The following is a 12,014-nucleotide window of genomic DNA, read 5'->3' on the forward strand; positions in this document are numbered from 1 at the left end:
GCCACCTGCTGGTAAGATGGGGCCCAGGCGGAGTTGTGGGGTAGGAGTGCAGGGAGGAGACTGGGGTGTTAGGATAGGCAGGGCGAGTCCTAATAAGCATGTTAATAACTGCGATGATAGTCACTATTCACAGAGAGCTCAGAGCTCATCTACTGCTCCCCAAGATGCCACGAGGTAGGTGCCATTACTCCCATTTTACAGAAGGAGAAACTGAAGCTTGGAGACTTGGCCAAGCAGTGCCTACCTGACCTCTGACCCCTCAAGCTGGGCCCTGCGATGGGCTCACCTTAGTATCCTCAGGCTCTGAGAAGGTGTCAGTCTCCTCCTCCGTCGGCATCTCCAGGTCGGATTCCTCAGAGGCGATGGGCACGTGGATGGTCAGGTAGGGGTTGTTGATGAAGTTGAGGTGGTCCAGCTCAATGCTGGGAGGAGTGCCGTCAGCCAAGCCCACGTGGTTCAGGATGTGATTGTCTTTCTTTAGGTCCTTGTCACCCTCCTCAGGCGGTGGCTCCTTCTCGTCCTCGGGGGCACCCTCCCCGGCCTCCCCCGGCCACCCGAGGCTGCGCACGATCTCCTTGGGGCTCAGAATCTTGCCATGCAGCAGTCCCAGCAGGAAGGCCTTGGCGAAGCCAATGCCCCACTTGATACGCCCGATGGCGATCTGCAGGTTGTTCATCTCGCCGTCCTCGTCTGAGGCCGCCAGGCTGTCGGCACTGAAGGAGCTCAGCAGCAGGGCCAAGAAGAGGTTCAGGACCTGGGGAGCAGGGGTGGGGGAACCTCAGCTCAGCCTCCGGGCCCCTGAAGGTGCCGCCTTCGGCCTGCACAAGGGTCCTCAGGCCTCCAGGTCAAACCTACCCCATGTTGGGCATTTAAAAGGACATCACCTCATGGAACCCTCACGACTGCTTGTGGAGGTGACAAGTGTCCCTATGATCCCCAAATTGCAGATAAGGAAACTGAGGCTTGGTCACAGGATGGGATTCTGCTGACCAAGGCCAAGGCAGGGCTTGGGGAAGCCCACTGGGTGACAGGGGCTCTTTCCATGACGCTGTCCTCCACCTCCCCTGCCAGGGAATGCAGAATAAAGAACAGGGCGCATATCTCCAAGCTTCCAGGACTTACTGGGAACCTGCATCTTTTGAGCCTTCTTTTCTCATCTGTTAGGTGGGATTCTAATAGACCTTGCACTCCCGGTGCTCAGATGCCATGTTCCGTATTACTCTGGAAGGGGCATTTGACCTACAGTTATTCACCCTTTTTTCTCCCCGGTGGTTCCCTGTTCTGCCTGGTTCTTTCCCCATAGCCCTGCTGTAAGGGACTTATGAGGCTACTGGTTTAGCCCCTGTCAAGTTTATTTTTGAGTGGACAGATATTTACTGAATCCCTCCCAGTGTGTGTAGGAGACAGTGGTCTCAGGGAGCTCCAGCCTAGTAAAGATAGACATTTGGTCAGACAAATACAAGAGAGTGGGTTTGCATGGTAGTACAGAGTGGTACTTGGCTTGGAACCCCAGTTTACCAGCTGTGCATCCTGAGGCAAGACATGTCACTCCTCTGTGCCTCAGTTCCCTCATCTGTACAATGGGGATGATTCCAGCACCTACCTCCTCACATTGTTGTGAGAATTAAAAGATCAATATAAGTAGAGCACACAGAAGGCACTCAGAACACGGGCGAAAATGGAAGGCAGGACCAGGTTCCTTCTCTGGGGGCCTTGAGGAGGGCCTGGGTGCGTGAGTGGATGCAAAGGAGTAGGGGAGCCTGTACATGTGAATCCACCACCCCTGCCCATCTTTTCCATGTGTCTCTCACTGTCTGACATTCACCAGTGTCCTCCAATGTCTTTTTGCCATTGTCTGAACTATCAAGTTAATATAATATCTTTAAAACATATATGTTGCATATTGCATATATTCTCTTTGGGGAAATGTACTGGGGGGATTCTGCCCATCTCCAGGCCCCCAGCTACTTTTCTGCCTTTGCCCCTCACCAAAATGTATTGGTTTTTCTTTCCCTCTCTTGAAGGAAGGCATCCAGTTGCCAGAAACACATCTGAGATGGGAATTAGCTGCTCTCTGGGTCAGCAGGGTTTGCACACGGCTCCTGCTTGGGACAAAAATAGCCACCTCAGGCAAGGCAAGGGGATGGGGGCCAGAGGGGTGGGGGACGGACTTCATGTTCCCCTGGGGGCTCTGAGGGGTGGGTTACCTAGGACCTAGTCACTTCTTCTTCTTCACAGGAACCCAGAGAAAGTATCCAAGTCTATGGACATAGTGGACCTGGGTCCCCACACTCCCTGGCAGGGTGCCCCTGTGCCCTCTGCAGGCACCTGCTTCCATGAGCCTGGGGCAGGGCAGGGACAGTGCCCAAGAAGCTGACAGTGCCGCCTCCCTCAGCCGCTCCACTCCCTCTGAGCAAAGTGGGAGAACCACAGAGCTGAGCCGGAAAATGGTGTCGTGGTGAGTGTGTGTGTCTGTGTGTGTGATGGGAGAATGTGGGTGACACGCACACAGGCAGTGCACTGGTTCCAGACTCTGGAGCCATACTTCTTGGGTTCAAATCCTGCACAGGTTCCTAAGTTACCTCCCTGAGCCTTTGCATCTACAGAGTAGAGGTGAATACAAGGCAAGTGCTCAGAATGCTACATAAATGCTAAATAGAGGTCAGCTGTCATCACAGTTTCTGGTGTTGACAACTATCTCTATTACCATTACTGTTATTGTTAACGTTATTGTTACTGGGGTTACATAGACCCAGGTTTAGTCCGGACTCAGTTTCACTATCTCTGTGGTTCTGGGCAGTGCCTCCTCGGAGCACAGAGCCAACATGACCTGGCTCCCAGGCTTGTCGAGAGCATTAGGGATCATGTAAATACAGCCCTTCAAGCAGGGACTGGCACGTGGCAAGAGCCCAATACTCAGGAGTGTGATGTTGACGGCGCGTATCTACACTAACACTGCTCCCACATGCCTGTAACATTTGAACTCCCCTATCCTTGTAGGTTCAAGTGCTTTACATGTGTTGTGTAATCCTCAGAACCACCCAGTGAAGTAAGTCACCACCATTAGCATCCCCATTTTCCAGATGAGAAAAACTGAGGCCCGAGAAGTTAAATAACTTGCCCAAGGATTCCCAGTCAGTAGTGGCAAAGTGGGGGCTTGCAATGTTATAGACCTAAAGGCCTGTCATCCCCAAGCCTTTAAATTTACATTCCCAAACTGCTACTCAGAGCCTGCTATCCCACCCTAGTCCTGCCTGGGCATCTTGCCTCTCTTTCTCTACTCCCCAAGGCCTCCATCCCAGGGACAGCCAGGCTGGGTTCTCCTGTCTAGCTGCCCCTGGGGGCTCAGGACCTCATCCCATGAACTCCTCCTCCGTCGAGGTGACACCCCCTCCCCCAGCAGTCTGCTCCTGCCTTAGCAGGAGCTCAGTGATATCTGAGAAGTGCTGATCCAGCAGCCCGAGGATTTCACAGGCCTTTGCAGAACGTGGGGACGTGCGTCTTCCCACCCCACTGCCCAGGGCAGTGCCCGCCACGGCAGAGGGCAGCTGGGCACAGCACTCCCGGTAGGACCGACCCCCATCCCACCCAGAGTAGAGGAGGAGTCGGGGTTGGTAGGGTGAGGAGAGAAACCTCCTAGGCCCTCGCCACAGAAATGCTAGTCATGTGGACCACAGCCCCACGCCCCTGTTTCTCATGAGCCCTGCACCCTTTCCCCTGCACCAGCCCCACATGCCAAGCTCTGAGCCACAGAAAGCGGCAGGATGAATGCAGTTTATGCCGTTTCTGGATTCTCCCAACACTGGGGCCTGATTCCTAGGAACAGAGGAGGATGAGAGGGCAGGAGAAGGACAAGAGGCCCAGGAGCTCCTGGTACCAACCCCACGCTGTGCTTTCTTGCACACTGTCATACTCATCCTATAAGGTACCCACCGTTTTTCTTTCATATGAAGTTCGAGAACCCAGCCGACCAGAGAGCAGTAATTGGTTCAAGGTCATACAGATGGTGAAGGAGCTGGGACTGGAACATGGGTCCATCTGACTACAATGATCATGTCATTTTACCCAAAACACTAGGTTTCAACAGTACTACTCACAGTGTGGTCCCTGGGCCAGTGGCAGCGTCATCCCCTGGAGTTCATTAGAAATGCAGATTCCCAGGCCCAACAGCTCAGAGTCTGGGGTGGGGGAGGGGGTGTGGGGCCTGGAATCTAGTTCTAAGAAACTCCCAGGTGATTCTTAAGCAGGTTAAAATTTGAAAGCCACTGGATTAAACCACAAAAAGTTGCCATTTTGGGGGGGCGGGGAGGGAAGGTAGAAAACAGTCAAGTATCAGCGATTTCACACACTTCCACCTCATAGGGAAAGGGTCCTTGAATGACAGCCCCATTCAAAGGCAATAAAGGGACGGCCCTGTCTCGGACACTTGGATTTCCTGGGCGAGGGTGGAGGAGCCACCCCGCCGGCGTCACTCACCACGAGGTTGCCGATGACCATGACCATGAGGAAGACGGTGAGGCACATGGCCTGGCCGGCCACCTCCATGCAGTCCCACATGGTCTCAATCCACTCCCCACACAGGATGCGGAAGACGATGAGGAAGGAGTGAAAGAAGTCGTGCATGTGCCAGCGGGGCAGGCTGCAGTCCTCGGAGATCTTGCACACACACTCCTTGTAGCTCTTGCCGAACAGCTGCATGCCCACCACGGCGAAGATGAACACGATGATGGCCAGCACCAGCGTCAGGTTGCCCAGCGCCCCCACCGAGTTGCCGATGATCTTAATGAGCATGTTCAGTGTAGGCCACGACTTGGCCAGCTTGAAGACCCGCAGCTGCCGGGTGGAGGGAGGGCAGGGGCGAATGAGGCCCAGGGACCCCTGGTCCACCCTGGGGGAGCCCCAACCTTAGGAGGAAGAACCACCTCGAGCAGCTCAAACCCCCATTCTTTGAGTGATCGGAGGCCTCAGTTTGCCTCTCTGCTAAATGGGAACATTCACATCCTACCACCTTATGCTCTTAGTGTGTTCAAAAGGAAAAAAGTCCTTATCTGTTAAAGATACAGACTAAAATATTCACAAGTGAAACTATATATCTGGATTTGCTTTAACATACTCCCCCCCACAAAAAGTTGGGGGACAGATAAAACAAGAACTGTGGAATATTGATGGCTGTTGAAGCTGGGTGATTGGTACATAGAGGTTTATTATACTTCCTCTATACTTTTGTGGATGCGTGGATGCATGAGGGGGTCCATAATAAAGTTTATAAAAATAATAAAAGTGTTCCTATGAGGTGGTAGAAAGGACACTAATTCGGAGTACCAGTTCCACTACTAATGAGCTTCCTAAGCCTCAGCTTTCTGGTCTGTATTATGGGCCACTGTTCCACCCCTGTCCAAAGTCACTAAGAGGTCAAACTCCTGAGGCTGTCATTCCCGCAGTCCTGTGTAATCATGAGGGGCTCCCTTTCTCCCTATTTCCATAAGAAAAGTTCTGAGGTGTGGAGTGGCATGCGTGAGGGCAGAAGGGTTTCTCCTCCCACCCTCCTAGGTGTCCCCATCCACCCATCCTCAGTCTGGGCCCTGGGGTCTCACACACCAGACGGAAGGAGCGGAGCACCGACAGCCCCTGCACGTTGGCCAGGCCCAGTTCCACCAGGCTGAGGGTCACGATGATACTGTCAAAGACGTTCCAGCCCTGCTGGAAATACTCGTAGGGGTCCAAGGCGATGAGCTTCAGTACCATTTCTGCTGTGAAGATGCCTGTGAAGACCTATGGGGTGGGGAGCGGTCCCGTCACAGAGCCTCAGGGAGTCTCTCACCCTGACTCTCACGTCCTGGCAGATCTTGTGGAGCCCGAGGGGAGGGGTCCAGAGCCCTGAGGGATCAGGCAGTGCTAGCCATGGCCCAGGTATGTGTATTTGAGAAAAGAGTGGGATGGCCACGCCACAGGGCAGATGGGACCATCGGGAGACCTGGACCCATTCGTTTCCGGCAATGTGACTGTGGGCCAGCCATTTAACTTCTTGGGGTCTCACCACACGCAGAATAATATTTAACACTCACAGAGCACATTGTGGTTCACATCATGACCTCAGTGGTATGCTGATTTCTATGTAGTTGGGAGGATGAGAAACCTAAGGCTCAGAGAGGTTAGCGGCAAGTGTTCGGTCATGCCGCCCATATAGGAATGAGGCAGGTCCCCAACCTGCTTAGTTCAGTCTCCTGTCTCTACACCTTATAGCTTCTCTACCCTCTCTGGCGGGGGTCCCAGGACCCAGCAAATCTTGGTGGACTTGGAACTCTAGGGCAGGGGCCAAAACGGGCAAAATTGGGAACAGTGAGAAAGCCAGAGCTGCCCTCCGAAACCCAGGACACGGGTGGAGTCTGAGGGCTGCAGAGCCCCTGAACGCTCCCTGGGCACAGCCCCCTCCTGCCAGGCACCAGCTGCCCTGGGTGCACAGCCTGTCCAGGCACATGCTGAGCCCCGCCTAGAAGCTGTCCCTGGCCAGAGCAGGTGTCCAAAAGGCAGCAGAGTGTGGGCAGGGGGTGGGCAGGCGGCAGGCGAGGCCCATCACGCACACCCCAGCAGCTGCGCCAGTCCAGAGCAGAGCACACCCCGGCCCCTCCAGGCCAGCCTGGCCGAGGCTGCCTCGGGCAGACCTGCCTACCTCACAGGGTAGGGAGTCCAGGGTCTGATTCCCTTGCTATCCACCCAGACCTCACCTTGCCCCAGGCCTCAAACCTTACTCTCCCTAGGCCTCCCTGACCCTCGGGGTGCGGGGAGTAGCCTGGAAAAATTTGAAGGGAATTGGGAAGGGCAGAGTAGGGCTGGAGGAGGCTGCGGCTTTTTTCCCTTTGTCAGGCTCCACCAGGGCTGGCAACGAGGTGATAATGCTTCTAATGGGGAGGGATAAGCGGGCGGATCAGCGAGTGTCAACAATAGTGGAGCTGGAAGGGCGGAAAGGGGCGGAGCCTGGCCAGGCAGGAGAAATGGTAGCCTAGAGGGGCTGAGGGTCGGGGGACTGTGCCCTGGGGCCTGTTGCTCCTGGGTGCCCATGGCTATCTGCCCTACTTCCAGGTCCCTTAGTCCCTCTTAGGCCCACAACAACCTCTGTATGGGGAGACACTTGTCACCCAGCTCCCCCACACATACCTCCATGCCCCAACTCCCCCATCTCTGCCTCCAGGGCATGGCCTGGACTCCAGATCCCTCCCTGGAATCTTGACCTTAAGGATTCTAGCACCTTATCTCCACTCTCTCTGCCCCAACTACCCTGAAACCCAAATACCACATGCCCTGGATCACCCCTTGTACCTCCGTTGTACATCAACTCATATCCTCCATATGCCCCCCAATAATGCCCCATATTTCCACACAGACCAGATGGCCCTATCGAGCCCTGTGGCCCCTCCCCTGTGCTGCCGGGGAATGACCACCTCTCCCTTGCCCTGTCCCTACCAGGTTGCCCACGTTGAGCACGTTGTCAAAGTGCTCCGTCATGGGGTAATGTTCCATGGCCATGAAGAGGGTGTTGAGCACAATACAGATGGTGATGCCCAGGTCCACGAAGGGGTCCATGACTATCAGGTGGATGATATTCTTGAACTTCACCCATGGCAAGCAGCAGTTCCATATGAGCACTTTGTGGGCACACTTGTACCACCATGGCGGGCACTTCTGGTGGGCCTCTTCCAATTCTGGGAGTAGGGTGGAAACAGACACCTGATGAGGAGCCTCCGCTCGTGTGCTACCTTCCTCCACCTAGCTCTTTTGGGCTCCCTTCCAAGCCCCGCCACTTAGATCGCCACATCTCAAACCCCGCCTCCTCGGCGACACCTACTCCAAGCCCTGCCTCTCAAGGGACCCGCCCTCAAGACCCGCCCCTCTAGACCCCGCCCCCAAAGGGCCACCCCTTTGCGAGCTTTGCTCAAAGCCCCTTCTCTCAAAGCTTTACTTCAAGCTTGGATTTCTTGACACTCCCCACAAAGCCCTGGCCCTCAGTGACTCCCACCCCTGCCAATGGCCCTGGCCTATGATCCCACACCCTGATCTGGCTGGGCCCGAGGGACTGGTGGGACGTCCCTGCTGGGGATTGGCTCCCAATTCCACCTGCTGCTACTCAATGCTACTGGAGAACACAGAGATGCCCTGTGGGTTCTTTCTTCTGCTGGCCCCTCCAGACTGTCCCCAGCCAGTCGATCTTTTCCCACCGGAGTGGCTTTCTGGAAATATGCCCTGTTCTTGCCACCCCAGCTCTAAAGCCTTGGGGTTCTGTAAGGCCTGTGGACAAAGATGCTCCTCCTTTCGGCCTTCCAGGCCTCCACTGCCTGTGGGTGTCCTCAGCCTAGGCATGATCCCATTTAATTCCCACCAGGTAAGTGCTATTAGTAAGTGCTATTAGTGCCACCCATCTCACAGAGGAGGAAAGGGGACTGGAGTCGGGGGCAGTTCCATGGACACCTGGGTTTGAGTGCATGATTGGAACACCCCAGGGGTAGGGGAGGGGCTGACTCTCACCCCCACGCAGGAATAAGCCAACCGGACCTCTTTTAAAGGCTGCAGATTCTAGTCTGACACTAACACCCCACCCCCCGCCCTCCCAACCTGGATGCTCCTGCAGATGCTACTGCCAAAACTTCTCACAACCATCCCAGAAAGGGCAGCACTGAGTGACCTCCACGGCCAGCTTTGCCCAGCATTCCCTGGGCCCTTCTCTGGCAGGGCACACAGATACCTGGACGCCTGTCATACAAGGTCAGGTGAGATGGTGCCCTCTAGAGGTTTGCAAAGTTCTCTAGGACCTCCAAGTTCTTCCAAGCACAAGGCAAAGGGTCTGGGGAGCAGACCATATCTCTTCTAGGACAGATTTCCTTCCTTCTTTTTCTCCCTCCCTTTCTCTTTTCTTCCCTCTCTCCCTGTCATCCATCCATCCATCCATATATCTCCTCCCATTCATTAATCTTTCTGCCCATCCAACCACCGATCTATCTGTCCACTCTTCATTACCTCATCCTCTTTCTCCTGAGACTCAGGGAGCCGCATGGTGATTTGGGGGAGTCTGTGACTCTACCTGGGCAGCATCTGACCTTTGGCCTTTAGCTTTTACCCAGAAGACATTTGAGGAGCAGGATCTCCAGTTTCTGGAACATTGGGCCTTCCTGGTTAGTATTACTATCCTGTCCTTCCCTGTTGCCTTGGCAGCCTCCAAGGCCCTCCCGGAAGCCCCCAGTTCCCGTAGCAGCCTGGCCTTGCAGCCAGAACTGGGCCGGGTTAAGCCAGGACTATATTTATCACAGCCATTTCTTCGATGCCAATATTAAGTTACTGTCCTCCTGAAGCTGGGCCCAGCCAACTCCACCCCCACCCCCACACCCCCTACCCCAGGAGCCCAAGAGGCCTGATAGGCAGTGCAGGCAGAGTAGGGCAGGTATGGGGTTGCCAGGTACTCACCCTCCATAGCATCTGAGATGCCACTGTCTGCACTGCAGCTCGGCCTCGGAGGCCCCTTCTCCCCTGGTGATGTGTCCAGGCTGCCATTGCAGTCTTTGCCATGGGCTGGGTCACCATCTGCCTCCTCATCTTCCAGAGCCTGGGCAGCCTTGGCCTGTGGACCAGCAAGGGTCGTGGCATAAAATCCACCTCTGAGCCAGGGGCATGGACTAATGAACTCTCAGCTTCCTTCTGAATCCTTTCGGATAGGGGCACCTCTTCTTGCCTGCACTAAGCCTAGTGCAGGCGGCGGGGGCGACCTCAGTGGAGGTGGGGGTGACAGGGTACAGACCAAAGTGATGGAGGGCCCTCATGCCTGAAGACCCCTCAATCTCTGAAGCCTTGACTGACCCTGCATTTCATGAGATGATAAGTAAGTGGGCAGCTACTCCCTGGGGCCTCATCAGGACTCCTTTCTCTCTCCACATGGCCCCATATTCTGCCCAGAAAGAATCACAAAACCATAGATATTTTAGCTGAAAGGCTACTTCAGGTTTAACTACTCTAGATTCCTTGTTCCATATGGGGAAACTGAGGCACAGAGCTGCTAAATACACTTTCTACTGCCTGGAAGCCTCTGCCCTTTCTCCTCCCTCACCCTCAGCCTGCCTGGGACAACCCAGGCTGAGGGGCAGGGAGATCCCTGGATCCTCAGCCCCCTATCCCTAAGTCCAGACCTTCTCCATCTCCTCCTGGTGCTTTTTGTATTTCTCCAGCATCTGCTGAAACTCCTCTTCTTTCTCTTGATCCTCAGCCATGGTGGCCTCGTTCTGCTCAGCATACGCCATGGCTACTACTGCCAGGATCAGATTGATGAGGTAAAAGGAGCCCAGGAAGATGATGACCACAAAGAAGAGCATGTAGGTCTTGCCGGCTGCTCGGAGGGTCTGGGAGTGGGGATGGGACAGGAAGCATCATCACAGGCCCCCCTGCCTGCTTTCACCCACCACCCCTCCCCACACACCCCTTGCCCAGATAGGTAAACAGAGAGGGTCCTTCACAGAACTTGGTGATTTGAGGCAGGACATGGTCGTCCTTAGCAGGATAAACATGAGCTAAAGCTGGGGAGCTTCCAAATATATTCCTGGACCCAAATTTTCCTGGTCTCCTGGCTCAGAGAGCCTGGAGGACTCCAGCCAGACATCTCAAGACCAGAGAGCCAGGATAAAAAATGGTGAACGTGGGCTTTGGGGCCAGCTTGAATCCTAGCTTTGCCATGGTGCCTGGCATCTAGCAAGAGCTCAACAAATAGTAGCTGTTATTACTATTACTGTTATAATTCTTTTCATTAATATCATCAGTGTTAGAAACATCACCAGGAACCAGAAGGCACCGTTGCTCCAGACCCAATGGCTTGCCCCACAGACAGTAGAAGCTAAATAATTGTGTATGGGAAGAGATGAATTTCTAAGCTCCCCTACTGGTAACCATGAGGCCTGAAGATCTGTACCAGGCCCAGATCTCAGCAATGGTGAAAAAGGAAGAAGAGACCGCTGAAGCTGAGGTCTGGGCAGGTGCCCAGTGTTGGACGGCTCTAAGACCCTGTATGAAGGGGGCACTGAGGGGACCCCACAGAGAAGACAGCCTTGCTGGGGGCCCTGCCAGACCCTGAAGAGGCTGTGGGAATGGAGGGAGATGGTTATAGGGCTGAAGAGCAGTGTGTGGGTAGCTGTACCAGCTGAAAGAGGTTCTCCCAATAGTCTTGTGTCATGAGGCGGAAGAGAGACAGGAAGGCCCAGCTGAAGGTATCATAGCTGGTGTAGCCATAGTTGGGGTTCCTCCCAGCTTTAATGCACTTGTAACCCTCGGGGCATTGCCTGGGGATAGAATGGAGGCTGATTTTAGGGAGGGAGGAAAGCTCCAACTGGGGGACAGATGGGAAGCCCCAAGGGAAAAAAAAATCCTTTAGTCCTATCTGTGTTCCGAAGACAGGAAAGTGTTCCGTCCAGGCCCAGGGGTTTTCCTTACATTCCCACCCATCCCAGGTTGCTGGCCTGAATCACCCCTATTTCCCAGCACCCTGGGGCACCTTTTCCCATTGCCCAGCATCACTCACCCAGCGTCACTGCTGTTCCCACAGAGCAGGGCGTCCAACGCGCCCTCCAGGAAATAGAAGTTCCCTTTGGGAATCAGAGGCCACAAAGGAAACATGTTACCCTCATGGACACATTGTGGGCACAGGTACCCACTTTACATGTGTGGACATATGTGTATGGACCATACCAAATAGATGCTCTCTGGATTCCCCTCCCCCTCCTTTATGTGCAGCCCCAAGTCCCAAGGTCTCTGGGTAGATACACTGCAGGGAGCTCAGCTCCAAGTGGTATCAGCTCAGTGCCTAGTGTGGTTGTATAGTCAGAATACAGCAGGGGCACAGAGAGATTGGAAGAACGTATATGTGTGTGCATGGGGCTACCATGTTCCTGCACGGGGTCCCTGACTGAGGGCTGAGGCTGGGGGGCACAGGAGACGAGACTCCAGGGTTCCAGGTTGAAGAAGGACCACCTTATTCTAATTTGCCA

The 12,014-nt window shown here is 54.6% G+C and overlaps 1 protein-coding gene across 3 annotated transcripts in view; it reads right to left on the reverse strand.

The window, feature by feature from the left end:
* Positions 1 to 12,014, reverse strand: part of SCN4A (sodium voltage-gated channel alpha subunit 4) — a 43,508-nt gene that overhangs the window by 11,896 nt on the left and 19,598 nt on the right. For all 3 annotated transcript variants that reach the window (XM_033091019.1, XM_033091018.1, XM_033091020.1), the window contains 8 exons: positions 11,549 to 11,612; positions 11,168 to 11,309; positions 10,170 to 10,379; positions 9,454 to 9,607; positions 7,462 to 7,700; positions 5,599 to 5,772; positions 4,477 to 4,833; positions 287 to 754 (listed from right to left, as the gene is read on the reverse strand). In XM_033091019.1, coding sequence (XP_032946910.1) covers positions 287 to 754; positions 4,477 to 4,833; positions 5,599 to 5,772; positions 7,462 to 7,700; positions 9,454 to 9,607; positions 10,170 to 10,379; positions 11,168 to 11,309; positions 11,549 to 11,612 — 1,808 coding nt within the window. The remainder of the gene's footprint in view (positions 1 to 286; positions 755 to 4,476; positions 4,834 to 5,598; positions 5,773 to 7,461; positions 7,701 to 9,453; positions 9,608 to 10,169; positions 10,380 to 11,167; positions 11,310 to 11,548; positions 11,613 to 12,014) is intronic.

Source organism: Rhinolophus ferrumequinum, chromosome 21 (genome assembly GCF_004115265.2).
Source record: "Rhinolophus ferrumequinum isolate MPI-CBG mRhiFer1 chromosome 21, mRhiFer1_v1.p, whole genome shotgun sequence".
In the NCBI taxonomy this organism is placed as follows: domain Eukaryota; kingdom Metazoa; phylum Chordata; class Mammalia; order Chiroptera; family Rhinolophidae; genus Rhinolophus; species Rhinolophus ferrumequinum.